This window comes from Dendroctonus ponderosae, unplaced genomic scaffold (assembly GCF_020466585.1).
Source record: "Dendroctonus ponderosae isolate FM_Combo_2020 unplaced genomic scaffold, Dpon_F_20191213v2 Dpon_F_20191213_7, whole genome shotgun sequence".
Taxonomy (NCBI): Eukaryota; Metazoa; Arthropoda; class Insecta; order Coleoptera; family Curculionidae; genus Dendroctonus; species Dendroctonus ponderosae.
The window spans coordinates 3090442-3118384 of NW_026018916.1; the positions used below are offsets into that span (position 1 = coordinate 3090442).

Here is a 27943-nt window from a genome sequence, read left to right on the forward strand (position 1 = left end):
TCCACTTGAACATGACGCTGCTTTTTTCGAATTTTCTCAAGAACCATTCGAGCCACAGAATTCGTTTTGGCATCGTTGGATAGAGAATTGAATGGGGGTCATGGCCCCCTCCCCTGGCCCTTGGGTAAGTGGGTGTTTCATTTTGAAAAATACATGCAAAATTTCAGGAAACCGATTGGTCGGCTTGCCGATATGCGGAGACACAGCCTCATATAACAAGACCCTGCACGAAGCTTTATGCATCAGATGGTATATCGCCGCAGCAACCATGCCCTACTTCCGCGTCTCATCAGGTAATTTCCACCGGAGCAAAAACTGCTGGATAAATCCTCCATGGTTCATTAGGCGACGTATTCCGAGATCCCGCTAATCTCAACTCCCAATTCGCGGCGAATATTGTCCGGGCCGCAATGGAAAGAAGAAAACTGTTACAAGACTACTATTACACTCTTCTGCAGAACCCAGCGCCGCTAGTCCGCCCAATGTATTACGACTATTTCAAGAATAACGTAACTTTTTCAATGGAAGGGTGAGTGGCGAAGTCCAGGCCTTTGCAACCGATAAAAAACGCACCTTTCAGGCAATACACCATAGGTAGTGAACTTATTGTCGCTCACCCTCTAAGCGTAGGAAAAAACAAGCTGCAGGTGTTCTTGCCCAAGGAAAAAGCGGTTTGGTATGAGTTCTGGGGCGGGACGATGTTTGCACCCCAAGAAGACTCCGAGTATTTCGACATCGATGCCCTCGAATCGGACTGGACCATGCTGGTGGCTCAAGGCAATATTATCCCTTTAACAGTTAGGAAACTTCCCTCATTTGGCCTAATGCAAGCTTAAAGAAGCACATTTCAGAAATCCACAACAGTCGAGCTGATTATCGCGCTCAATTGCACCTCAAAGGAAAACTGCCAAGCCAATGGAAGCTTGCTGAAGGACAAAAATCTCTTGAAATTTTCGGCCACTAAAACCGAAGTTACCGTCGATGGTTTACCCGCAGATTGCGACTATACCTTGCGATACGTGAGCGTTTATGGCTACCAAAACTACACCAATGGATACTCTGGGCTTTATGAAAAAAATCTGGAACTGTGCAATGGAAACGGGAATATTACAATAAAGTACAGCGACGAAGTCCTTTGGAGTTGAATTTAAATAAAAACTAGTTTTTATTTTTTTATTAAAAAACCTGCATCATACAGTTTCGTTTTGTAGCAATATAATAAATGTATACATCTCGTAATTAAAAACACTAAACAAAAGACAAGTAAAATGTTGATATAAGTAGGTAGACCGCATTAATACAAATAACAAAACTTTCGAAATGGTTTCGCACAGGCAAAAATATCGCGAGTTGTGCCTACTCAAGACTCATTGCATTGGACGTAGTTTGCGGGAAACAGTCCATACTTTCCTTTGCATAAACCCCTCCACCATCCTTCATCAATCTAAAATGTTAAGGTTGAATCAATGGTCGAAACCCGCAAAGTACTTCCGACTTACCTTCTCAATGTGCGTTATTAGGTTATCGGGATCAAAGGAAATTTCATCTTCAGCGGCTGCTTGATAATCGTACAGAGCAACAGCGGTTATACCAGTATCAACAATTTCGTCTTGAGTGTAATATTCCGGCTCCTCTTGGTCAGAGGTTGAACTTACCACAGGCAGCTGCTCTGGTTCCGGACTTTGAGGCGGTTTCTTAAAAAAAATAAAAAAATACTATTTTGAAACACTTTTTCGGGTTGTTCTACTCACGGGTTGCGTAAATTGTTCTGGCGGCTGGACATCTGCATAGGTCTCATGCACTTCGCTGGTCGACCCGACTTCCTCATCGGTGTCTTCTTGTTTCTGCCTCTGCAACTGCTTCAGCAATTCCAGTTCCTCTTTAATTGAACTGTTTGAGTTGGCACTTTCGGCGGCTTCGCTTTGAGCAGTTGTGAACTGAGCAAGCTTGTTAGGGTTCATTTTTTGAGGCGCGCTTTTCTCCGGTTGCTCTGGTTTAATTACTATGTAATTACTCAGCGGTTGGGGTGAATTGATCATAAAAACTCACCAGGGGTAGAATTTGGCTGCAGGAAGGCCACCTTGGATGAAGCAAGTTGTTTGGGGGCGCTCGCCTGCTTCTCGGGACTTGGAGGAATTGAGCTTTCTTGACTACTGTCTGCGAAGATCGCAGCTTTGGCATGTATGCTCTTTTTCGGCGCTGGCGAACTTACATGCGAACTCGATTGGCTGCTTTCCGAATTCTACAAGTAAACCCGAACTCATAGAGGGGTTTCAAATGCGTTAAAATTCACTGACCATGCTTTCAAATTTGGCCCGTAAGTCCGATGGTTTAGCCCCTCCAATGTCGGGCTTAACTTTCGTGTAATTCGTTCCCACTTTTCCAGGTTCGTCGAAGTTTGCGGCTGATTTATCCACTCTGGAATGAAAACATTAAATATATGCAATGTAAAGGAACCAGTCCATGAAAGTCCAACCTATCAGTTTGCAGACCGAATTTTCCGCCAAAGCCAACCTTGTGGTCGGTTTGGCTTTCATGCTTCTGGGGGGCTTCATGATGGTCCCAACCAACAGCCGACTTGTCTTGCCGGTCTGTTTGCACTCCAAATTTCCCCCCAAAGCCTTTTACGTAGTCTGAAATTTTTTCAAATTTATAATTCCCTCAAAATTGTAGCCGGGGCATGTTCCCAACCTTTTTGCGACTCGTGCTTCTCAACCTTCTCAATATGATCCCAACCAACAGCCGATTTATCTTGTCGGTCGCTTTGCACGCCGAATTTGCCACCAAAACCCGTCACGTAGTCTTTCTGGGACGCATGTTTTTCGACTTTTTCCTTGTGGTCCCAACTCATCGCGCTCTGGAAGTTGTTTGATTACATTGGCAATGTACCGGATAACGCGCTTATTATACCTTATCCACCCGATCAGTCTGCACTCCGAATTTGCCTCCAAATCCTGCAGAATAGTCTTTTTGGGAGGCGTGTTTTTCCACCTTTTCTTTGTGGTCCCAACTAACTGCGCTCTAGATTGAAAAGCAATAACTCAAAAACAAGTGATTTTTAGGTGAAATCACGCAAAAAAATACCTTGTCAACCCTATCAGTTTGCACCCCAAATTTGCCCCCAAAGCCCGTAGAGTAGTCCTTTTGTGAAGCATGTTTCTCCACTTTGCCCACATACTCATGCCCCATTGCTGAAGCATCCATTCGGTCTTTCTGAACGCCGAATTTGCCTCCGTAGCCAAAGGCTGCATTGTCAGCTCCTTCGTCTAGGGCCTTTTTCTTTTTCTGGGAATCTGCTTCTTCAGTTTCACGCCTCAGTTTGTCCATGCTATGAATATCAACGTTTTCCAATGCAGAATTATCTCTAAAGCTGTTGATTTACATACTCAATTGCGCCGGCAGTTCTGCCTGAGCCTTCCACTGTTGTGGAGCCCCATCTTTGCTGCTGTTCGTCAACATCATTAATAAAATCCGGATCTGTTTCCCAATCATCGTCATCTTCTGTGTTCGCTTTGATGTTGATCTGTTGACCCGCTGCTGCTTTCCACATTGTCAATTACTTGCCTCGAAGTCCTTTAGATGTTTTGTAATAAAACTTAATTCTATGCTGCTGTTTAGCGATTATCGGTAATCTGAATATCGAGGTGAATGTAAGGAGATAACGTATGCGGGCAGGTCTTATCATTCAGGGTATCTAATTTTTTATTTTATTATATATGGACTTACCAGTATTAAATATAAACTCTTATTGAAAATTTCACTTTGTGGCTATAGCCTTTTAAATTCGCTAGTAATGCACTTTGAGTAATACGAAAATACTGCTTGGGAGTTAGAACTATGTACAAAACCAATCACTAGGGCTACGCCCGGTTTATTTTATTTATTTATTTAGTTTAGTGACACATCGAAAAATAATATTGACAAACAAGTGACAAATGTCCCTTAAATAAAACTTAATATCTGATATGGTCTAAAAGTCGACTGGATGGGCTTATTTACATGCAAACGAGGGAGATAGCACACGATCCGCTCGGGTCAATGAGTTTGAAAATATTCCGTTAACGTGTCGTTGTCAATACTGACAACAAAAAGCAGTTGAGGTTATAAAATAGATAGGCAGAATTAAAAATGTTTGGCGAAAAAGCCTGTAACTTAATAAAAGAACTATCCAGATGTGAAAACGTATTGCCGCCATACAACGTAAGGGTAAGCAAACACTTTACCGTTGAATCTATACATTGTCACCGTTTCAGACCGACATGGTGAAGGAAGTTTGTGCCGAAATAAAGCAGCTTGATGACCTGAACAGGAGCAATGGGTAACGAAATTCCTTAAAAATCCCCTTTGTACTCAATTAAACCGTTCTTGATTTTTAGAGCGATTGTTGCCAATGAAAGCGGCTTGGCAGTCAACAGCAACCCCTTATATCCCACTCTCAGAATTGGGGTAACAGCCCTGAAAAGAAACGTCCGCTGTCTGATCGCTTACCACCATAACAGACTCAGGATACTCAGAACCATGAGATGGGAGTTTGGTAGTGTTTTACCGGCAGATATTAAGGTCAACATGAGCTCAGAAGAAGTCGAGTGGTTTTGCCAATATTCCAGAAATTTGGCCAAATACATGAGATCAATTGGTATGAGGAAAAACCACTAAATACTCCCATTACTTGACATAATGTTGCAGGCGAAGATGGTCTAAATTTGGGGCTGGATCTTCGACCTCCTAAATCACTCTACATTGAAGTGAGATGTTTAGTGGATTACGGGAAGTTTGAGTTATCCGATGGAACGGTGCTATTGCTTAAAAAAGACAGCAGACACTATTTGCCAAGAACTGAGTGCGAGGAGTTGATTACAAAAGGTATTTTTCAACATATCTTATAATTATCAGTGTAAATACAACTCTGTAAAAGTTTGCTCAGTATTGTTGAATCAATCAGTTTGTTAATTACAATTAATTTTTCAGTCTATCGGCGTCTCTAAGAACCTTATTTAGTCTTTTGCCAATTAGCTTTGGATAGGAGTTGTTTTTTATTAAAAATTCCTTACTTTGATGTGACACGGCACCATTTTGCAACTGATACTCGCACATGACCTTTAGGGGCTTGAGGAGCTTGTCTTTAATCAAACTATCACCTTCTAAAGTTGCCAAACACTGAGCTGCAGTCTCTAATGTGCTGAGGCAACCATCTGCAGGCTGCGTCCTTATAATATAATCACTGTTGCTGCTGTTTAGAAGCTTCACTTGCTTCAGACCATGCAGGATTGTACTGCTTGTGTAAATGGCTTTAGCTTGAGGCCAGGTGCCGTCAATAATAACTATATTGTAGCCACTTGCAGACACTTCCTGGCTAATTACTGTGCTTATATCCACCGCACTTGAACTAGGGTAAAGTAGGAGTGTGTTACTGTCCGTCAATATAGCAGCTAAGTCTTCGTGAAGTCCGGGAAATCGTTTTCCTTTAAAAATAAGGCACTTGCCTGGTGAGAGCCCCAATTGCAACATGGGGGCAGTTCGAAGACATCGTTTTTCCTCGGCAGGGTGCTGCAGCAGGATTATTCTACTTTTAGGGCACAGGGCGGGGTTAGGCAGTGAACTACAGTAGCATACCATCATGGGGCGCCTTGAAAGGACACAGAATTGAAGATATCGACGAAAATTTGATGAGATTTACTTACTCACAGTTGGGGCAAAGGCTGCGCATTTCTGGTGGTTCGCTTGGCAGACCACACAGGTCGGACAGGGCTTCAGTTTCCAATTCCATTTTTCATTAAAAAGGGCTAATTTAAACAAAATTCGAAGTTTTGAAATAAGGGTAACATGCGAGGTTATGAAAACGAAGTTTGACAGAAAGTTCCATAGATAAAGATCGGAAAATTCTATAGAGGTGCAAATTGGGTAGTTTTTAACGGTTGGGTGGCTTCTGCATGACGTCAGCTGCGAGTTGCTTGAGGTGCGGTCGAACTTCACCAAAATAATACTTGAAATGTTGATGTTTTGTGGAAACAGGGGCAGATCCAGCTTTAAAGTCAGGGGGGGGTTATGTAGAAAAAATACAGTTTTCTGTTGCTTTTGAAATTAGAAAAATGATCGTCGTTTTGTGCAAGGGTAGCGCAAGATTATTGCAAAATTTCATGTTTTCCGTCCCGTTTTGCATGTTTCTCGGAAGGAAAATGAGCAAGAACGATCTTATTCACATCATTCCAGAGATAATTCATTCATTCATTCATTCAGTCGTAACAACGTGAGTGAGGAAGTTGGAGTAGTTTTGACCCAGAAAGCGAAATTTGAATATCATACACTTAGGTGCAAGATTACGCCAAAATTTCATGTTTTCCGTCCCGTTTTTGCTCATTTCTCGGAGGCAAAATTAACAAGAATGCTCATTTGTACATCATTCTAGAGAAAAATAAATGGCCTTTTTAGAAAGTGAACCATCGATAAGCAAATGTTGGCAGTTTTCTCAAAAAATGCTTGAATTCAAGAAGTTTTAGATTTGCGTGGTTTTTTTCTTGAGTTGCAAAATCCACTTGAACATGACGCTGCTTTTTTCGAAGTTTCTCAAGAACCATTCGAGCCAGAGAATTCGTTTTGGCATCGTTGGATAAGGAATTGAATGGGGGGGGGGGTCATGACCTCCCTGGATCCGCCCTTGAAAACGCTAAACACTTGAAACAAAGGCCTGAAATTAAATGAAAAAGCGACTGCATCAAGAGGCACAAATCTGCCTGGTTTTGCTAGCAAACGATCAAACGTTCTGGACTTAATAAAACGCCTTAATAAAAATTATCTAAACGTATTATTTATTTAATTAAACTTATCTCACTATTATTCCTATATGACACAAAATTTGGCACCTTGCTGTAAGATATTTACAAATTGTACATTTATGTTATTTATCCTAAAAGTAGCAATGCTAATAATAAAATAATACTGACTGAGTTATTGATAGTTAATACTTTTGTGGCAAAGACTGGCCTACACCCTTTACACTATTGTGAGAGCACAACACTTACAATCTACTACATAATATGCGGGAAACATGCAGCCTTAAGGGCCACATAATAAATTACTATAATACAAACGTTAACACTGGTATAAATTTCTTTGGCTTTAAAATAAACTGTAACAAACCTTAATCGTTAACTCAGCGACTGGAGGGCGCTTGATCCAGCAGATCGTACAAAGCTGCTATGTAGGTTTGAGCCATTTGGAGGGTCTCAAACTTGCTCAGCTGCCTATCCTGACCCAATTGAGGCAGAAAAGTCCGCAAACGGTCGAAAGCTTGGTTCAGATTCTGCATTCGGCGACGTTCTCTGGCATTGGCCGCCAGTCTTCGCCTCCTCAACACTTGAGGAGCCACTTTTCCTCTGGATCCAGGTTTTCCTGGACTGGTAACCGATTGAAACCCTTCATCGCTCAGACTGTCGTAGCTGGAATTAGGAGATGCGCCCCAACAGTCCTGAGGGATTAAATCCGGAGTGGTTGCCGGAAAGTACAGATAGGCTGAGTAGTGTTCAGGATTTTCCATGGTTGGCACTCAAGTTGAAGAAATCAACACAAAATTGACGCTCAGGTACAAAAAAGCTCACGAAAATTACGAAATACCCGCTCAAAACAGACGGCAGAAGAATGCACTTTTAAACTGCGCCAAGGGAAATCGGCTCGAATCTGAGGGATCAACATACGGGTTTCGGTTTTTATATGGAAACCAGACCCCATTGTCCGCATGTTACGCCCTAAAAGCGCGTGCCGATCAACCAATTGTAGGCTTCCGTTTTGGGTACTACACGACCAATCCTGGACGAGCAATTGCACGGGGGGTTTTTCGGCCCTGATCACTTTTTTTCATATTGCGATCAAATGAACAATGAGCTGGATTATTATGTTTTTTGCGGGTGGTTTGTAGGAAAAGGGATTATAACATTGGGGAAAARTGCTCTGAAGTGGTTTTTTTCGCATTGTACATGGCCGATTTTTTWAATTTTCTTGGGCATAAATTAAAGACTAGAAAGAGCGACTTGAGGMGACGACTTTCACATCGTTTTAATTGARCATGCAATCACTTAAGGGCGGATTAATTGTTGAATTGGGCAGGGATTTTTGAAACTWATTAAGCAAATTTCCTSCGKTGTTGATGGTGATGAGCAAAGCACGATCAAGAGTTTGTGAGCAAAGAGTATTGGTCTTAAAAAATAATAATTAAATTTAGGCTGTTCAGCAGGATYTATTTACTACTTGAASTTTTACTGTTTTATAAATTACGTTTTCATATACATATATTAYAAATTTCACTGTTTGAAAAATACACATTTTATAMATTTTTCTCGCTTATCTGGTTTTTGATAGAGAATTAGAAAATATTTTGGCAAAAACTATTCGGTTGTTTATTTGCAAAAAACTCACTGTTGACCCAATAAACTAATTAAAATTTCATAAAAAGATGCCAATCTGGGCAAATCTCGTTTTCTATTTAAGTAGCTGCATGCTGAAGAAATACGATCTAAAATTTGGCACCTGAAATCCGCCGTGGTTGAATTCAAAGTTGAATTCATTTCCGTTTTCAAAAGGAAATCTGTATGCAAAAAATCGCACAAAACCTGGGCACATCCGCTTGGCAAAGATAATTTTATCGAGAAGCTATTTTGGAAATTGCGCAGTCACCGGACCTTCATTTCGAAATTTTGAGCCCAACCGAACTCACTAGGGTTAGGCATTAACTACCCCTAATTTTGCGGTTAATTTACTGGCTTAACAAGAGTGGTGTAGGAGGAATGCAAAAACCTCCCTCCGATTTAATTAAAAATTTTGATGTCGATGCAAAATTATATTTAAATGCATCTGAGCAATGGGAGCTTCAATAAATAAAAATTGCGAAAAGCTGTATTTTGTATGTATTTTTTTGCTGTATTGTATTAGCGTGGTTTTGTCCTCGTTTGAAGCTGAACTATTTTTTAGTATTTTTTTCCAAGTATAAGACAAAAAACGTACGTAAACGTTTTGAAGTCGTATTTCCGATTAACTTGTGAGAGTAAGTGAGTTAGATAGAATATTGGGCGATTAACTTTCAAAAGAACGTCAACTAACCTCTCATTTTATTGAATTAGTTTCTTGATTTATGACTGACATATACGCACTAAGCGCGATCTGTCTAAATATCGAAAAATTCGTGATTTTGTGCATTTTTGTGCGGAAAAGTGCGGATTTTCTGGAAGAGAAATATTTCCTTTGCCGTTTTGTGGTATTTCTTCGGCTAGCAGGACAATTTTTCGCGAAAAAACTCGAAAAATTATGTCTGACGTATAGATGAGAGAATATTTTTGACATTTAAGTGTCATTCGGACCTTTGAGTAAATTTCGGAGTTTTCTTCAAGACTTTGTGGACTTTTCGACTCCACCGAGAATTTTTTTGGATACAGAACGCGTAAGTGCAATTTTTCCCAATTCCAGTCTATTAAAGGCGATGCATTTTAAACAAAATGCTCCAAAAGTACCACATTTCTGAAGCCTTATAACTCAACAACCATGAGTAATGGGGCATAAATTTACCTACTCAAACCTCACGAATAAACACGGATTCGGATTAACTTTGTCTGCAACTCGCACTAAAGATACTCAAGTTCTGCTGGTACAGGCGGATTTATGTATTTAAAAAACAGACAAACATTTTTAGGCGAAATACCCAACCAACAAAATTTCGGAAACACTTTGCATAGTTTTTGGACACACATTTGCCGGCAATTAGTGTCATGTTTTGCTGCTTTTGAATATTTACATGCCATAACATTGGCTAAATTTGAGCCAAATTAAGACAATTTTTCGGGAGCAAAACGCAAATATCATTGGCTTAAATGGTCGGGTATAGGTAATCGTTCGTTTTCTTGGTACCCGAGCTGTTGCAAAAGGTTGAAATGTGTCCCCTAGGGCAAAGTGCTTTGAAAAAACTGTACTTGTACTTTACAAAGTACTTGTATTTGGGAAAGTGCAAATTGCAAACAGGCATGTTCTTGTTCCATAAACTTTCCCCAATAAGTGACATCAATACTTGCCGTTTCACCTTTGCCTACCTGCTCGAAATGCAATATTCCTACCTAAGCCCTCGAAATTTGTAAAAGCGAAGCCACAAGGCAGAAGTTGCGTGTTTTGAGGTGGCCGCACTTGCAAACTAGGTGCCCCGAAGATAAACTACTGTCGAAATTGAAAGACTTTGGAAGATAATTGTAATTTGATTTGGCTACTATTGAAGAAACGTGTGTGACTTCGGAACTACCCCAAGGGACATTCCTATTTTTCAATGAAATTAGCGTCTTGCTGGTCGGTTTTTCACCAAAGACATGCAAGCAAAAATTTACATTTATTTTAGAACGACTTACCAAAAATAATGGTTGCGAAGGAAAATAATTGGATTGTGGATTTTTTGTTTGGAACACTGCCTGCATTATTGGCAGTTAATTAACAAACTTGTATAAAAATAAACGAAGTTATGGAGGCCGATTTAACATTTTTGAAACGTTCTAATCGGTTTCGGGTAAACGCTCACAGAAAGGGGCGCTGACTGGCGCTGTAATTGGTCCAGGGGAAAAAGATTACAAAACCCAAAATGCCCCTAACGAGCTAAAAATGACACGATTCTCGTGTTGAACCAGGAAAGGGATTAAACATGTCTAAGTAGAAACAAATGACAGAAGGAGGTGTGATGAAGGAGTGCTTGAGCTGCTTGACCAGTGCCGTCCATTTAGGGGGCACTAGTTTAGTTTATTTATTTTACATAATGTTTTGAACTCGAGCTAAATTAATTGCCTATATTTTACTATTTTAAAGTTTCTATCATTTGGTTCCGATGCAAAGACACTCTTTAAATTTTTTTACTTGCTTTTGTTTGTTTTTATTATCTACTTGATACTAATTTACGACCGACAAGATTTATAAAAGTACCAACGTTTGCTGTATTTTCCGCTTTTTTCCTTATATTTTCAGGACACTTTGGATGTTGCAAAAAAACAATTTTAGTGACAAGTTTAAATGATTTTCAAAATGACCTACACATTGGCGTCCAACGCACTGAAAAATTGGCCAACATAAATCTCATATTTTCAAATGATTTGTATTGGGAAAAGTCCAGTCAACCAACACGGAAATTATTTTTCACTAGTACTTTGAAATTCGTTTTTAATTTTTCCCTTAACTCTCTCAGTTACAAAATCTCTCGTTATCTCAATCGTGGGCTCACAATTCTCTACCCCGATCGATTTTCCCAAAAAACTTTGTTACGACACTGAATTTAGTAGAGCTTAAATAGATGAAAAAGCGAAGATGATGCAGCGCTTAAATTTTTTATCAAAGCTGGGTTGTTGCGATTTGATGGGTTGGTCATTTGGTTTATGGTGTGAAAATTAGAGTTAACGGTTCGGTCTGTCCAGTGTGCATGATTTATCTTCATTATTACTATAATTTGTTCACGCGCAATTTTTGCCGTTTTGTTCAAAAATGTGTGGGGATCATCCAAATAATTTTATTTTGAGCTCTTCGGTGATTTAGAATATTTAATGAGGGCATTTGCAAAATGATCATTTTGCCCGGTTTCAGTCGATCTGGTCACCAATCGATCATTTGCAATACTGTGTAAATCAAAGTGCGGAAAAAAGTTTGCCACACTTTTAAACGATCAGATTATTAACCAGACAATGTCAAGTTTACAAAAGCTAGCAAAAGTAAAACGCACGTTTTGTAAATAGATCATACTTCGCGGTTTTTTCCAATTGTGTTTGCCACAGTTTCGATTTCTTAACTGCTTTTGTTGGTAATTAGTATCCGATATAAAAGCGGGCTCCGCCAGTGCAAAAATCATTCAAATTGTTCTCATTAATTAAACATGAACACCTTTGCCGTAAGTACAGTTTTACCTTTACATCAAACAAACTGGAAAAATCCCTTTCAGGTCGTTCTCTATGTATCCATTGCAATCACTGCTGCTTTGGCCTTCCCAGGGCATGGGGATGGACATGAAGAGCACAAAGGAGAAGAGCACCATGTAAGTACCAAAGGTCCGAGAGAAAATATTTTATAGACTTTTCTTAGGTCCCAGGCTATCACTTCGAATACGGTGTCCACGATCCGCATTCCAAGGATCACAAATCCCAAGAGGAGCATCGGGATCACGACGACGTCAAAGGCAGCTACACAATCCATGACCCCGATGGTACCAAAAGGATCGTAGAGTACAATTCTGGAAAGAAAGATGGGTTCCAAGCGGTGGTAAAACGGGAAGGACACGCCCAGCATCCAGCGATTTATGGGGACAAACACGCCGATGGACATGGACATGAAGATCATGGAAAAGGAGGCACCAGCTATGTGGGCGTTACGCATTGGGGACATGGATCAGGAAGATGATTGCTAGACACACCAAAGACCAGCTTAATAGATTCAATGTTTTTCTGCTACTTAGTATTTTTTTCTCCTCAAATCATAACCTTCGGCTAATTGTAGCTTTAAATTTTGGCAAATTGGTAGCCAGTCACTGCAAAAAAATTAATTACCATCGTCTGCATTAAGCACGTGGTGTATTGTGCTTTGTTCAAACGTCGTTTCCACTTCCTCATTTACACGATTTTAACTACTTACGCAAATAATTTGTTGGCCGAAGTGTGTCGCATAAAACAAGTCATTTTGGGGGCAAAATCGAAAGTCATATGGATGATGTTTTTATTAGCAGCTCGAGTGACATTGAACGAATCGATTACGAATTGAAATCAAAAGACAATAATCACTCCAGTAAAGGGAATCATAGGAATATTGTGTGAGCACAATGAAACCTAACAGCACTTTGTAATCAATCGTGATTCTTCAGCGGAATAACAGTTATTAAAACATCCTTCGGATAGGTCATAGTCAAAGGAGCGAGGTGTCAAAAGGCACCACTGCGACCTATAATTAAAACTACCGTGAAATGGCTGGTTAAATTTACGAAACACAATGAGAAACTAAATTCGATTTACCCAGCCATTAGGGTTGGACTGATTTTGGTTCAGAAGAAAATCATTAGCCCGTTTGTACTGTTAGGGATTGTGCAACTTCCTGCCCTCAATTTTCACTCATTTTGTTGGAAAGTTTTGTCAAACGGTTTATTTTTACTTCTTTACTGAGTTTGAATTGCGTTACAGCAAACAATATATGTATTTTTTGATACCGAAATCCTTGCTTTATTTTATAATAGCCCTGACATTCTTCCAAAACCGTCGCCATAAAGTAAATCAAAAATTCTAATTTGGCATTAGCTACTTAATTTCGCGTAAAGTGGCTCGTTAACAACAAACAAGCGAAATTTGGGTCACAGTCTTGTGACCAAATCATGATTTATCGATGTAAATCCAAACAGTTTATTTTATTCAAATTTATTCAATGGGGTGGAAAAATCACGGTTCAATTGCCTGAATATGGCAGAACATTTTTTGTTTTAATTTAGCAAAACTAAAGTAGTTCTAGTTGCAAAAGTCACACCAAAATCTTCAATCGAGATTCAACATTTGTATAGGCTTTTAAAAAAGACTTCAATTAATTGCTCAATTGTAACCGTGGATAATTCAGTGAATCAATTAGAGAGTTAGCAAACATTTCGATCAAAATCCCGCCATTGTCGGGTTTTTACATGTTTGTCTTTCCTTTTTTTTCTGTTTGGATTGTTAGAACACCCAAAAAAGCCCGAATTGAACAAACCACCGGAAAAACGTGACAGCAACATAGTAATAAAACACTTTTGGATGCCAATTTATTTTAATTCGTATAATAGAAATAAATAAATACATTCTCTAATCAGTGCCTCTACTTAGTCAACTTATTGATTAAGCCTCATTAATACACATTTTATCCTCAGAAGGATGCTTATTATGGCTTCGTTTGCAAATTCATATAAAAAAGTTAAGGGTTAAAACGTTTTCATGAAAATAACTTATTATCATAAATATGTACAATCAATGTCTTCAGTGCCAGTCTAGATCCTAATAAGCTACATTCAAGGTATATTGGCTAGGTTCGTTCAGCTGCCAAGCATTGGCTGTTTGAGGGTAGTAATTGAGTTTGGGAGCCTCCTCATAGTGGACCTGTGGAGCTTCCACTAATATAGCTTTTCCCTTTGGAGTGTTATATCTGTGCTCTTGTACATATGAGTAAGGAGCGTGTTCCAGAGGAACATATTCTCTGGCCACTTGAGGTACTGTGTACTCTTTGTATTGAGGAGCTGACACATACTGCTCAGGGGCTTTGTATTGTTGAACCAAATATTCCTGAATCTGCTTAGGGGCTGGAAGAGCGTATCCAGCACCAGACTGGCTGTATGCTTGGGGCAGGACATATTTTTCTTCGGGAATATACTCGGGCTTCCAGTATTCTTCAGGTAGCGCAAATTTGGGTTGATGTGGCTCTTCTGCCGCATAAGAACCTTCATATTCCAGCTTCTGTTCTGGAACATTAATAAGCAGTTCAGCCTTAGGCGCAGAGATGTATTCCAGGGGTTTGGTATAAACATCAGCTGCGATTGCCTTCAGCCCACTGTAATCTTCGTATCCTCCATCGTAGCTCTTGTAGGCCACCGGTTCTTCGATCACTGTCTGCTGGTAGTCGATCGGGGCGGCTACTGCAACCTATTTTTTTAAATTAGTTTAAAGCTTCTCAAATTTGAGGAGTAAATTACCGGGGAAACATCGTGTTCAGCTCCTCCATGAGTTTCCACGCTGGTTCCATGGACTCCAACTTTTTTCACTACCGCTCTAAAACCATGTTCGTCTGCAATGTAGTCTACAATTCTGGTGGTACCGTCAGGTTCCAGCAGGCTGTAGCTTCCTCTCACTGTGCCTTCTTTGTCTTTGGTTTCCCATTGGGATTTATGGTCACCGGTATGGGGGTCGGATACACCGTATTCGAAAGCGTAGGATTTTTTCTGCAAGTTGAAGGTTTAAGTTACTTGGGTGATGAATTGTGGGTCGTACGGTGATGTTTTTTGAGTATTCTGGAGGCACCAAGGGACATTTTGATGAGTTTTACTTACATAGTTATCATATTTTCCAGCATATTCTCCCTGGTATCCAGAATAAAGTGATCCTGCTTCATATCCAGGAACCAACACCGAACCGTAAGCTCCTATCACTCCTAATGAGACGCAAAGAATCTAAAATTGGAAAATGAGGATTTTTCAGTTAAATTATGAGAAGTTTTAATAGTTTTCTTTGGGTGTTTTGTCTGAAATTTAGGGTTTTTTGGCAAACCGAGTTTTCTCAGAACTTTAATTGCAAATTGATAATAAATGCTGAATTCTAAACACACAGCATTATGTTTGATCTCTTTATACAAAAAACTCAGGCAAGAAAAAGGTAAATGCGGAGACTTAAATTATTTCAAAACTCTCAAAACAATGAGAAAACATTTGATTTTTCAGTAAGTAAGTGAAAATTTTAACTCCTCAATGTTCTACTCTTCAACCATATCAATATTTGTCAGTGAATTTTAAAAGCGTAAAATGATTAAATGAATAATTATAGGAAAAACTGTAGATCAAAAAACCTGTAGGCGGTTGAGACAAACAAAACAATAACTTAGTTCAACTATTAATGCAAAAATCAATTGGAACAATATCGGGAAAATTGACTGTCCTGGTCGATTTTTGAGCCACATTTTCAAGAAAAAATCCAATTGATTTAAGCTAATCCGAATTGACACTGCACAAGTTCACACCAACATCCTTAAAACACCCCAAAATACTAACCAATGTTATCGACATTGCACTGTAAGTTACAAACCGTATAGTGTGAAGAGAAATGTTACTGAAACCGAAACTGTCTACGCTTATATATATAGAATTTGTGCGACTTGAAGAACAATTAATCTATATCCAATTTGATAGTAAAGGCCTTCAGAAGCTAGAGAACCGGATGAAAAATTTGAGGCAAATTTGTAAAATGACTAAGTGATTTTTCAGGAACTTCGACAAACGTGAGCATTGGTGGGTGTGGATTGGTTTACAATTTTTTGGCTTAATTAGATCCGGTTTTTGGGTTGGTTTTGCGGAACCGCAAGATTCGCTGACATTGTGGTTTGACTTGGATTACTAGCGAAAATCTGGTTGGATTTGAAGTTCATTAACATTAAGCGAGAAGAGTCTACAGTCCAACGATTTTATGTAATTGGTCTCTTCAATTGGTCTTGCTAAAGACTGAGGACATTGTTTATTGTCGACATCCCATGAAATTTGTTGAAAATTAACGTTCCATCTGGCAAAAAAAACAAATTCACAGCAACTACTTGACATCAATAAAATTGCGCATTTATTACATTGAATAAAATCAACTACAAATGTGTGATTGGTAAAAGTACATTTTTATATGTTGCGTACGTTTACCACCTTGGCAAAAGCGAATTTCCGCCACGACCTTCTTAAATCGTAAAAACAATCATTATTATTAATATTGCTGTAAAAAGTGTATTATAACAATGGCTACATTGCCGATAAAAGTGCGATAATATAAATTTCGCTGACGTAATTGCGTTGAAAGTCGAATAAAACACGATTTAGTAAATGAAATAAATACCCTACATTAAAGGTCTAAAGCACTGTTCCACATATGGGCGGTGATTTGTTCTAATTGCAACAAATTAGTAGTGATAATTAGCTATTTGCATTTAATTGAAGCGAAACTAATAACAGTAGTTATGCTGATTAATTAAGTAAATGCAAGATATTTTGTTGTTCGGATTTGTTGAAATTTTGATCCGCTATTATTTGGCTAAAATCTAGTTTCAGGCCGAATGAAAGCGGTAATATAGGCGAATTTACGGTCCGCGTATGCAAATGAAGGCGTACGTTGTAGTTTTCTTAATTAGGTTTTTAGTGATATAAAAAAAATTGTGTAGGTTCAGTGGGCGAGATTATGATTTTTCAAGGTGGCTTTTCCCATTTGGTAGCTAAAAATTAAATTAAATGACAACTCAAACTGCATTAACTTATTTATTGAAAGCCACAACATACAGGGTGCAATTATTTTCCAGATCCATGCCCCCAGTGAGTGACATCAACATAACTGGTTCCACCAATGCCGCCATATCCATGTTTTCCATAATGAGCTGGATGTTGAGCGTGTCCGATTCTTCTAACCACGGCCTGGAATCCTGAATGAGGTCCAGAAGTGTATTCGACCACTCTTTGCGTGCCATCCGCCTCCTTAAAGGTGTAGCCGCCTTGAACATGATCATGATCCCGATGTTCATGTTGGGCCTTGATGTCATGAGTATGCGGATCATGAACACCGTACTCAAACTGGTAATGGGGAACAGTCTGGAAATTGCAATACAGAAATCATGAGGTAAATTCTTTTTAATTTGCTCTTTTTGTAAATGCTTCATTAACACAAGGGCGGATTCAGCTTTTAAGTCAGGGGGGGGGTCATGTAGTAGAGATGAGATTCAGTCAGGACAGGCTTCAATTCAAGGACAATAGTAAATGTATTAAAAAGTATTGTGTTGTAATCAAATAACAAAATAACTTTTCTTCTATTGTATTTCTTCTAGTTACCATGTACATAGATTGTCTTAAACAAGAAACTTGCCATATTATTGTCTTAAACAAGAACAATTGCAATTTTTTGTAATACCATTGAGCTTCTGCTGCTAATAATACATTTGGGGATAAAAAATCTTTATGCGCCGCCAAACTTGTAGCAAAAGAGCGTATAGCCAAAAATCGTAAGTTTGGCCCTGAAACACCTTTTTACGCTAAGGCCTTTCTGCCAAATTCAAAATACTTTGTCCGAAAAATAACTTCTCGACCTTCAAATCATCAAAACTTCTAAGTTTTTCAACCGAGATGCAGTTTTTATCGAAAATCGTACGTTTTTGCAAAAATTTCAATATTTTCAAACGGCCCGATATTAACCAGAGTAATGCAGACAATTTCTACATCAAAAAGCTGTTTTCCCTAAAAAAATTGCTACCTTAAACCCACAAAGAATACAATGATAACATTTGTCTTCACCCTGATCCAGAGGGCGCTCATGGGGGTCCCATGAGCCCTCCTCTGGACCCGCCCTTGCCTTAACACCGTTTCTGCATCAAATGAGAATGTCTTTCAATTAATATTAACTTACATTTAGTTATTTATAGTTGAAAAATATAAATTCGTACTTACATGATGATCTTCATGACCATGCCCATAATACTGGGCGATTGCTGCATTGGTAGCAACAAAAACTACTAAAAGAACCTGCAACAACAATTAATAAGGTTTTGTAGAGGTTTTGAAAATTCACCCACCATTAGAGGAGACATAATCGGTTTCAAATGCTGCCAAACAGTAGAAATTTGAACTGATAACTGATATAAACCAACTAGCGCCTACCTGCTTATATACCTGTTGGGATATTTAAATCATGTGTATGATTAGCCGAAAAAACACCCGAAATTAATAACGCACTTTGACCAAAAAAATGCCCAATCTGTACGTTATGTAAGTATGTAGAAACCATTATCTCTTTGGGATTGCAAGTTAACAAGTTTACGGACTAGTGGCTTGAATATTGCAGTTCGACAGCAAATCGACTTTGTTCAGTTGAAATCACCCGGTAATTGATTTGTTGATCGGCTATTATTGAGTTTGAGTGAATAATTAGAAATTTCTTTGCAAACTCAAACGGTCCCTAAAGAAAGCTGTTCAATTTCAAAAAGTATGCAAAACCAAATGGTCCAATAGTGGGTCTAAGAACTTAACTTTTACCAGCATATGTTTTAATGTAAATCCATAAAACTTCGTAATGCCAAAATGCATTGGTTTTATATGCGTAATGTGCCGTTGTTGCATAAACCAATTAGAAAAATTAATAACAATTTTGTAAAGTTCAAAAATGAATATTCCATCCGTCCACAAAGCATTCAAACGACCCAATAAGGGCAATTTCATTCATGAAACATTATCGTAAACGTAGTATTTCTTACGCGCTGTAAAGAATTCCATTCATTAGACGGAAACCGGTTTGAATGCTTCGCATCGGCGCTCTTCGCATTCTTCGGGTTATTACGCATCTTATTGGCCCGAATCAAATTCCACGCATTCTTCTGAACATGCCATTGGCCTGTTTTGCGTTGTTCTGGCCATCGCCCTTCTTATTGGTTTAAATTGCATTTTTTGGCTCTGTTCACTTCTAATTTCACAATGCGTATTTTTTAGCATGGCTTGTTTTGCGTTAGACGTTCCGGTTTTTTATTGCAAAACATTTCCCTTTTTTTATCATTCATTATTTTTTCAGAATTAAGTCGAGACAATAGTTTAAAGAGTAAGAAAGTCACGCGGCTGAAGAATAAAAATAAAGTAAAAAAATCGCAGCAAATACATCTTGGATGAAACAATGCCCGAGACCAGAGCAACAATACAAGCAAAAAATAAACTAGATCGATTAATAAACTGAATAAACCCAACAGTAAATAATTGCAATTGTGCCACATCTGGAGCTTTTATTTCTCATTAACTTTAGGCATTGCGTAAGACACTTTTTACACTGGGTTATTATTAAACAAACTTTAATATTTGCGGTTTTATTACATAATCGATTTTCAAGATTACCGTTGCTCCATTGTACGTCGTTTTCACGCCCTTTGTCTTGTTTAGCACAATTCTCTCATTAAAAGTAGAGGTGTTAATTTTTTATTTAATTTAATTTTTGAGGTTTATACGAGAAATTTTATAGGAATTAAAAATGAGATGATTTGGGTAAGTGTCAGAAACTAAAATTCACCATTGAACATCAATCAGGCGAAATTACCACTTTCGATGTAAAAACATCGTATCAGCACCCACGTATTCCGAAATAGCTTGTCTATCGCATAATTTTCGAACAGCAAAACATTTTTTTAAACGAATCTAAAAAATCATAAACATTGTACTGGTTTGGTCTGAAATAAACATACATACATTTTACTATTTACAAAAAGTTTTTCCTACAAATTTGGTGCTTTTAAAAAGCATACTTTTTTACTTGCCGTTTAGTTTCAGCTACTTTTTTTCTTTTACGCATAAGGCTTCAAAAGACAGCCAAAACACAATGTGCTGGGTTAAATTAACAATTTTGTCACAACGTAGTTTCAGGAAACGAAGGATTACGGAAATGTTTGTTAGAAATCATCTTGCTCATTCTAACAATCCAATGAGAAAAATTCTGAATTTATGCCAGTTGCACTTTGGAGAGTTTTCCTTTAGCTTTCCTAAAATGGTGAAGATTACATTCTCCATATTAGAGCTTTTCAAAGACAATGTAGAGCTGAATTTTGAGCTGGAGTTTCTTCAAATACTCAAACTGATCACCCCTCAGATTGAGTGGACATTTTTAACACAAATCCAGCTCTGGTTTCCTCACATTTACACCCAGTTTTCCTGCTTATAAAAGCAATTGAACCGAAATGAGCCTTCATTCTAACTCGGAAGGTTTAAAACGCGTTTTCCTCGAAATTCCCCAAAATGGCTGATGAATATTAAGCAGGAGAATATGATCATTTATTAGTACACCATAAAATAACAATTTTATCAATTATTTTTGACTCACTTCTTTAGAAACTGTGTGGATTTTGAGAATTTTGTTCTACCTCCTCAGGCTGGAAAAGTTAAAAAAAAAAGCGTTGAAACAAACATTGATTCTAAAGGTGCAGTTTTCCGTCAAATACCTGCTAATGAGGAAAAATTTAGAAAGTTGTTAATAGTGCGGAAGAAAGTTATTTATTTAATAAAAAAATGACGTTATTGCTTTGGTGGTGTTTCGATTCACAACCCAGTGTTGGCAACACTAAATTTCCATAATCGAAAATATGGCTAAAAAACACTCAAAAACTCTTAGTTTATTGCTAGATGAACGGCATTGGGGAATTGGGAAAACAGACTGTTTTGCAGCTTCAATTTCCGCAGCTCCAACTTGTGAGTTCAAGAAACAAAAATTGTCCATTAAAACGGAAATCAGTAATTTGAATTTTGGATAATAGATTATTTTTAAAACACGCACATTCGCAAATAATTAAATAAGTCAAATTAACCATCTCGCTTTCGATTCACAATTTGTTAGTTCTTCCCCCCTCGCGCAAAGAGCAGCAACTGTTGCTTCCCCCCAAAAAAACTAGCAAAATTATTCAGCTCTTCTTTCTTTAATTTCCAGTAATAGCAAAACATACAAAATTTCTCTTAATCTCTAGTTGAGTCTTTTGATGGTTGGTACTATGGGCGGTTATCTCCCCGATCCGAATCCCCAATGGGTGACTCCATAGAAACTGGAACCATGTGGATGATGGGCTGGTCCTATTCGCCTAACAATCGCCCGGAATCCCGTATGTTTTCCTGCGGTGTATTCAACGATTCGCTTGGAACCATCTGGTTCATCGATCGTGTAGGATCCTACAACATCGTCATGATGACGATGTTCTTCATGGGATTTATGGTCTTTTGTATGCGGATCGTGCACCCCGTATTTAAAGTGATAGTGGGGTATAAACTGGAAATTATATCTATCAAAGTTCTTCAATTGGTGGACGATTTGGAACTTACGTAGTGTTCATGATGGTGGCAAAGAGCGGTGCCTAATGCCACAACTAAGAAGGAAACTATCTGCAATTAAATAGAAACTTTTGTTTTACTGTCATTGAGTTTCCCTTTAGAGAACCTTTAGTGCTGCTAACAACTGCTCGACTTATTCATAGTTTTACCTCTAAAATGTATTCCAACTTACGATAAAAATGTTCATTTTTCTATGAACGGTATTGTTCCTTCTTAGACCGCAACTGGGCCTAATCAACAGCATCCGATCTTATATATAGATTTCGTTTTAATTGTGTTATGCAGTTTAGTAACGGTATTGTTGCATAGCGATCGCGCAAAAAGCCAACCAAAGTTGTGTGTTTAAGGTTTGAGCAATGGACATGACAAAATAAAATATTTACCTTTAAAAGAAATTCTAGTCGAAATGAATTCCACGGTTTCTAAGCGCATGTAAACATTTCGAACAGATCAATTACGATCATTTGTGGTCAACAAAACCTCGATTGGTTGTAGTCTTCTTTTTGTCGGCCAGATCGGCTCGATAAAATACCAATTGTTTGGTAATAGTTCGAACTGGCACTGTATGGGTATTACTGACCAATGCGAAAAACATTGTTACAGCAATAGGGTTTGATTGGCGCTTGTTTGTGTGATTTTTTTTTATTTAACTGAGAAAACGCCAATGGTAAGAGCAGTGGACTTGGTTAAGTGGTAGGGTAGGAGTTGGATATTTGTCAATTTATTCACAGAGGTTTTAGTTGTTTTATTTGCTCCCTGTACAGCGCCTAGGAAAGTTGCAGGGTTACAACATTAACAGAAATGTCCCACTTTTTGCATATTTTTAATCAGACGAAGAATTCTTTTAGGCCTGGGTAATACTGTGTCTTAAGACACTTGTGTGTTAATGCCGCTTTGTGTGTTAATGTGGAAACCCTTAGAAAAATTTCGACCAAAAATCTAAATTTCACATGCGTGTTTTTTAAGCTCAATCGATATAAATGTTTGGGTCAATAATAAGGAAGAAATCGTTGGCTAAAGATCGTGAACGCTTAAAAAACGCTTAAAATGTACCGAAAATGTCTATTATTTCGGATTTGAAACTTCTACCATGTTTTCCAATGAGTTCGATGCATTCCTTACGTCCGTGAGATGTTAAATAATGTAAAATTTATGACATTTTGAGAACGTTTTCGAAGAACGAAGAAGGTCATAAATATGCATTTATAAATGGGTTGGGTTGGGTCAATAATAAGGAATAAATCGTCGGTTAAAGATCGTGAACGCTCAAAAATTCTTTAAGTTGGGAATAGGAAATACACATTTTAAGTTCGACGCCTTTGCCTTAAACCTTCCTTAAATTGCCTAATTTTCCATAAAAAAGTCTGCTTCAATTTTTGTACGAAACAAAATTTATATAAAAATCACACTATCAACCAACGCAATAAGTAGGTAATAAAAAATATGTTTTGTCATTCAAAAAACTGAACTAATTGAACAATCAGTAGCAAAATACTCGATTAGAGTTACATCAATAATTTATAAAATTGCGGTTTTACACCAAATAAAAAAACTTCACACCAAAACTGTATTACTTAATAACGGACGAATAGACAATTGGAAAAACCTACAGCATGAATGACTTGATAAATCAAATTTCACAGATTCACTCACATATTTTGGCCCACATTACATGGATGTTAGTAAATTGTGTTTGAGTTTTTACCCGAATAATATCTATTGCTCGAGACGGTGACTGTTTTTCCGTTTTGTTTGGTTCAATTAGCTTAACATGGTTGGTTTATGAGATAATAGGAATTTTACCTCGCAAATTTCAAAGTCGCTTTTGCTTACCAACAGATTTTGTTTTTAAAAGTAAAATTTAAATAGTCACTTTTTATTTTTTGAAAGAAAAGTTCCTTTGCTATTTTTTTCAACATTTTTTAACCGAATTTGTGATAAATGAATCTAAGTGCTGATTGTTATACTCTAATTAAAGGAATTGATTTAAAAACAATGATAACATAATATAATGGGTAATAATTTGTGAAAAAAAACCATCGCAAATGAACGGTTTAAATTATGCTGTCAAATCAGGAAAAAAGTCGCAGGCAAAAAAGACAAAAGACAAAGTTTTATTGAAATTAACCTAACTGAAATATTTTAAACTATTTAAACACTGAGTCTGTGAGCGCAATTGTCGATGAATGTTGAATTTACTTAACTCTGAATAATTCCATGTTTTGTATTTCATTTTACATTTTTAATGAAATTTTGAATTGCTTTTCTCTTTGATGAATTAACACACATACTTTATGGTTGGTTCGTATGCAGTATCTATTTATCGGTAACGCTTTTAAAAACCACCTGTTTTGATCATACTTTTAACAGTTTGATTAACAGACAGCATTAATTGCTTTGCTTTTGTTTTTCAAGTAAATATTTAAAAAATTTATCTATCAAGCTAAATGATTGAGAAATACAAGAACGCAATCGTGCGCCTTGTACTAGAACAAAATGCCACTGGTTACCACTTACAAACTACTATAAAAAAAAACAAATATTTTTCTCAAAAATGTATTATGTTATATTTTATTATCAAAACAGTCTTTTCCTAGGAGACCAAGTCAATTTATCGTCCAGATCCGTGTCCCCAATGGGTGGTTCCCACATAGCTGGTGGCTCCATGTGGATGCTTGGCATGTCCCTCACGTTTTACCAAAGCCTGGAACCCGTCGTGTTTGTCTGAGGTGTACTTGACTTCCCTCTTGGTGCCATCGGGTTCATCCAGATGATAGGAACCATGCACATCATCGTGGTGGCGGTGCTCCTCTTGCTCCTTATGGTCATGAGTATGGGGATCATGAACGCCGTATTTGAAGTGATAGTGAGGAACCATCTGGAGGAGGCAAATTGATTAGTGAGTGACCTGGTGGAAGACGTGAAGGGTTTTCAATCTTACGTGATGATGATGGTGATGGTGATGATGATGATCCCCGTAAGCTGCTACAATGAGGCAGGCCAGGACGGAAGTCAAAACCTGAAAGAAACCTTAGTTTTACCCCAGTTGGAAGTTTTTCACGAACTTTTAAGTTAGGTAAAGGTCAATAGAGAACTTTAGGACCAAACTATTGATGTTTGAGCACTCCCTTAAACCACCCTTGCACTTACAATGAAGTTGTTCATGTTGAAGCGGTTTGTATGTTGTTTGTTAGAACTCAAACTTGTACTGACTTTACTGATTAATGACTGAACTTTTATATCAATATCACTTCAGTTTCTTTTACCATTTACCAATGGTACCGTTACGTAAACTCAAGTGATAAAAACGAATCAAATCTCTATTTGTAATGAAAGTAACGATATGGAAAAATTCATCAAGTTAAAAAAGAAAGTACTTTATAGATATATTAAAACGTTTTACGGTTCCTGGCTACTCGGCTTATCCATGGTTTTGAATTATTTCAACTAATTACGGTTAGATGCGAAAAAAAATGTTGCATTGTTGCGAATATTGTTCAAGCATTGACGTAATTCGTATTTAATTACTTTGATCGTAATTATGGTTAAAAATCAATTTATCGACTGTTTTTGCGAGGCGTAAAACGAAATGTCAAGTGTAATGTTGCTCAAATTGCCACAATACATTTTAGTAGGCAATGCAAGCTTTTTAGGTGCCCAAAATTTGACTTTGTATAATTATTTCGGAATGTACGCGACCTCAAGCTCGAGTTACATATTTTCAACGATTTCCAATGACTAGAAAATTGAAATTATTTTCGAAGAATGAGCGTGTATTTTAGTTCTCAGTGCAAATTAGTTCACAATGTTTTGAATTGCAAACTCCAGATTTTTCAGAAGATTACGATGAGCAGGAACACGCAATGTTGAGGATTTTTCACTTTTCCTAATTATGTTAGAAGCAGAAAAAAATCGTAATAATCAGGAGTATTAATTACATTTTTCACAATGAGTAACCGAAATTAATGGCTATATTTTTTATTTTAATACCTTTTTTAAGGTTGCATATTGCACTTATCACATACACAAGTTTGAGAGATTTTTGAGATTCAAACTGTTACATTCTACAAGTTCTTTGCAAATATGAAACTGGGTATAAAACGAATAAAATTAACAGTTTTCGAATTGTGAAAAATTTCTGACAAAAACAAACTTAACTAAAATTTTTTTTTAACGATATGCTTGTAGAGTAATATTATTTAAAGTTCCAACTGCTGAAGAAATATTTTTAGGTCAAGATTATAAGACATGGAGGTTGCAAAGTTCAATAATTTTCGAAAAATTTAAGTGTCTTTAGAACGTTAAAACACCGAAAGTTTTTTTCGGAAACTTTAAGCGATTAACTTGAAACCATCAAATTAGTTTCTTGCAAACCAAATGTGTTACAAACTTGGTATAAAACGAATAAAATCAAAAATTTTCCGAATTGTGAAACATTTCTCACAAAAACAAACTTAACTTAATTTTTTTTTTAACGATATGCTTGTAGAGTAATATTATTTAAAATTCCAACTGCTGAAGAAATATTTTTAGGTCAAGATTTCAAGACATGCAGGTTGCAAAGTTCAATTATTTTCGAAAAATTTAAGTGTCTTTAGAACGTTAAAATACCGAAAGTTTTATGTCAAAGTTTTTTCGGAAGCTTTAAACGATTAACGTGAAACCATCAAATTATTCTCTTGCAAACCAAATGTGTTACCTTAATCTGGATTAATCGTATTTTACTTATTAGATGCCGTTTAATTTTCATTAACTTATTTAATAACCCTTAAATAAAAAACATTTTAAGTAAAACTCTATTTCCAGATTACAAAGAGGTCATCTGGATTGTAAGAGCTTAACAAGAGCATTTACTATCAAGAATTTTTTGAAAGTTTGTCAATCTAAATGTAGCTTGTAGTTTTCCCTTTGCTTTCTTTCGAGCGAAATTCCTAAACTAAATATGAATTGGGTGCATTAACTTAACCTTCTTTGAGGTGAAATTATATGTCAAGACTACAAAGCGACTTTTCAACAAGGCAAAATAAATTTAAAGAGCTTTTCGAATTGCAAAAAAGTTTAAAGTTGACTCATTTTTCTCTCATTGAGAACTTCCAGCTTCCACTTTGCTTTTTGCCGAGCTTCAATCTTCAAATAAAGTTCAATTGGCTACAGTTTACTTATTAGATAGTGGATTGCAGTTGCGTTTACCATTGGGAAGAACCGGGAAAAAGAGCGAACAGCGAAATAATCTTCTATTCATGTTTTTTCTTTATGTTTCCGTATTACTGCTTAAGCTCATTCCACTTTATCGTCAAATGTGAGGATATTTTAATGATAAAAAATCATTATAAAAGAATATCTACGATAAAATGCTCCAATTAAAACTCGAATCACTTTAAAAATCGCAGTGTTTTTTCTCCCAATATTTTCGGCAGTACAAAAATTGCCACAAAAAATATGCAAAGGAACAGGATTCAAGTTTTTCTCTTTCTTTCGCTTTGGTTGTACTATAACCAGAACATAAATAAAAACAAACACCTTTTTTTAAATAAACTCATTTTTAATATACAAAACAAAAACAATTAACATGCAAATATCCATTTATACAAAATAAAACAGTCTTTAGTCAATCCATGCGTCGCCTATCTGCCGGAACCGTGGCCCCAATGGGTGGTACCAACGTAACTGGTGGCTCCATGGGGATGTTTAGCATGGCCTTCACGTTTCACCAAGGCTTGGAAGCCTTCATGCTTATCGGAATGGTATTCCACCACTCTCTTGGTACCATCGGGTTCATGATGGGTGTAACTCCCATGCACATCGTCGTGATGACGATCCTCCTTTTGGGACTTGTGGTCGTGAGTATGGGGATCATGCACACCATATGCGTAGTGGTAGTGAGGAACGAACTGAAATTTTCTCATTAGGGTTTGGCCAAAATGGCTGTTTTTAGTACTTACATGATGCTCATGGCTGGGAAAAGCCATAACGGCACCAAGGGCGATGCAAACGCAGGCAAGAACCTGCAAAGTAGGGAAAATTTGACTGTGAAAACCATCCAAAATGTTCAAGTGCACCTACCAAAAGAGAATTCATTTTTAGGATATTATTGCTTTGTTGTCCTGCTGTGAACTGATTTACCGTTTGCAAGCTATTGCTTTTATAATGGAATCGATGGATCGAAAAAACTAATAGGAATTAGTATGCATTTTGCCGTTATCATTCGGGCATAGCTCACATGGAAACGCAACATTCTTCTTGCAAACATTTCGGCAAGTACAATTATGCGGTGATCGATTCTGGTTCGTTAATTTTGCCACTTGCATGAGCAGCAATTCGCGTTTTTGCCCGTTCTAACACTCAGCCTATGTGCATATGTAACGAAAA

At 37.4% G+C, this 27943-nt stretch overlaps 9 protein-coding genes and 1 non-coding gene across 13 annotated transcripts in view; 3 read left to right on the forward strand and 7 right to left on the reverse strand.

The window, feature by feature from the left end:
* The window catches only part of LOC109539233 (probable alpha-glucosidase Os06g0675700), a 6759-nt gene extending 5601 nt beyond the window's left edge, over window positions 1–1158 (forward strand). For both annotated transcript variants that reach the window (XM_019906865.2, XM_019906864.2), the window contains exons 9-12: window positions 168–293; window positions 346–529; window positions 581–797; window positions 852–1158. In XM_019906865.2, coding sequence (XP_019762424.2) covers window positions 168–293; window positions 346–529; window positions 581–797; window positions 852–1145 — 821 coding nt within the window. In that variant the 3' untranslated portion in view covers window positions 1146–1158. The remainder of the gene's footprint in view (window positions 1–167; window positions 294–345; window positions 530–580; window positions 798–851) is intronic.
* A 1-nt stretch (window position 1159) lies between these two features.
* LOC109539234 (src substrate cortactin) lies at window positions 1160–3901 on the reverse strand. The gene is made up of 11 exons (XM_019906866.2): window positions 3727–3901; window positions 3387–3632; window positions 3085–3328; window positions 2911–3021; window positions 2692–2857; window positions 2477–2633; window positions 2298–2418; window positions 2050–2242; window positions 1752–2002; window positions 1500–1694; window positions 1160–1444 (listed from the first exon to the last, which is right to left on the reverse strand). The coding sequence occupies exons 2-11, from the start codon at window positions 3548–3550 to the stop codon at window positions 1361–1363; spliced, it is 1686 nt and encodes a 561-aa protein (XP_019762425.1). The 5' UTR covers window positions 3551–3632; window positions 3727–3901; the 3' UTR covers window positions 1160–1360.
* Window positions 3902–4015: 114 nt separating this feature from the next.
* Window positions 4016–5061, forward strand: LOC109539238 (DNA replication complex GINS protein PSF1). 2 transcript variants are annotated; one of them, XM_048668698.1, is made up of 5 exons: window positions 4016–4200; window positions 4254–4318; window positions 4377–4636; window positions 4687–4863; window positions 4969–5061. In XM_048668698.1, the coding sequence occupies exons 1-5, from the start codon at window positions 4129–4131 to the stop codon at window positions 4983–4985; spliced, it is 591 nt and encodes a 196-aa protein (XP_048524655.1). In that variant the 5' UTR covers window positions 4016–4128; the 3' UTR covers window positions 4986–5061. The 2 variants fall into 2 exon arrangements, with proteins under 2 accessions (XP_048524655.1, XP_019762430.2); XM_019906871.2 differs by having other exon boundaries at window positions 4687–4970.
* LOC109539236 (tRNA-uridine aminocarboxypropyltransferase 2) lies at window positions 4865–5882 on the reverse strand. Its single transcript, XM_019906870.2, has 2 exons — window positions 5682–5882; window positions 4865–5626 (listed from the first exon to the last, which is right to left on the reverse strand). The coding sequence occupies exons 1-2, from the start codon at window positions 5765–5767 to the stop codon at window positions 4957–4959; spliced, it is 756 nt and encodes a 251-aa protein (XP_019762429.2). The 5' UTR covers window positions 5768–5882; the 3' UTR covers window positions 4865–4956.
* A 1268-nt stretch (window positions 5883–7150) lies between these two features.
* On the reverse strand, window positions 7151–7534 carry LOC109539182 (protein atonal). The gene has a single exon (XM_019906792.2). It carries the CDS (start codon window positions 7532–7534, stop codon window positions 7151–7153), a length of 384 nt encoding a protein of 127 aa, XP_019762351.2.
* A 1568-nt stretch (window positions 7535–9102) lies between these two features.
* Window positions 9103–12446, forward strand: LOC109539179 (larval cuticle protein A3A). Of its 2 annotated transcripts, XM_048668372.1 has the most exons (4): window positions 9103–9427; window positions 11812–11890; window positions 11942–12034; window positions 12082–12446. In XM_048668372.1, exons 2-4 carry the CDS (start codon window positions 11876–11878, stop codon window positions 12394–12396), a joined length of 423 nt encoding a protein of 140 aa, XP_048524329.1. In that variant the 5' UTR covers window positions 9103–9427; window positions 11812–11875; the 3' UTR covers window positions 12397–12446. The 2 variants fall into 2 exon arrangements, with proteins under 2 accessions (XP_048524329.1, XP_019762348.1); XM_019906789.2 differs by lacking the exon at window positions 9103–9427 and having other exon boundaries at window positions 9469–11890.
* A 1474-nt stretch (window positions 12447–13920) lies between these two features.
* On the reverse strand, window positions 13921–18360 carry LOC109539299. The gene is made up of 7 exons (XM_019906961.2): window positions 18301–18360; window positions 18176–18250; window positions 17037–17326; window positions 15761–15863; window positions 15047–15166; window positions 14693–14938; window positions 13921–14642 (listed from the first exon to the last, which is right to left on the reverse strand). The coding sequence occupies exons 1-7, from the start codon at window positions 18313–18315 to the stop codon at window positions 14001–14003; spliced, it is 1491 nt and encodes a 496-aa protein (XP_019762520.2). The 5' UTR covers window positions 18316–18360; the 3' UTR covers window positions 13921–14000.
* Window positions 18361–21148: 2788 nt separating this feature from the next.
* LOC125505159 (cuticle protein 7-like) lies at window positions 21149–21918 on the reverse strand. The gene is made up of 3 exons (XM_048668373.1): window positions 21747–21918; window positions 21566–21625; window positions 21149–21512 (listed from the first exon to the last, which is right to left on the reverse strand). The coding sequence occupies exons 1-3, from the start codon at window positions 21816–21818 to the stop codon at window positions 21249–21251; spliced, it is 396 nt and encodes a 131-aa protein (XP_048524330.1). The 5' UTR covers window positions 21819–21918; the 3' UTR covers window positions 21149–21248.
* A 2442-nt stretch (window positions 21919–24360) lies between these two features.
* Window positions 24361–24808, reverse strand: LOC109539183. Its single transcript, XR_007281964.1, has 3 exons — window positions 24725–24808; window positions 24516–24593; window positions 24361–24452 (listed from the first exon to the last, which is right to left on the reverse strand). It is a non-coding gene; the product is annotated as an uncharacterized LOC109539183 (transcript).
* Window positions 24809–27104: 2296 nt separating this feature from the next.
* LOC109539185 (cuticle protein 19) lies at window positions 27105–27728 on the reverse strand. Its single transcript, XM_048668263.1, has 3 exons — window positions 27638–27728; window positions 27517–27579; window positions 27105–27465 (listed from the first exon to the last, which is right to left on the reverse strand). Exons 1-3 carry the CDS (start codon window positions 27650–27652, stop codon window positions 27199–27201), a joined length of 345 nt encoding a protein of 114 aa, XP_048524220.1. The 5' UTR covers window positions 27653–27728; the 3' UTR covers window positions 27105–27198.
* Window positions 27729–27943: the final 215 nt, after the last annotated feature.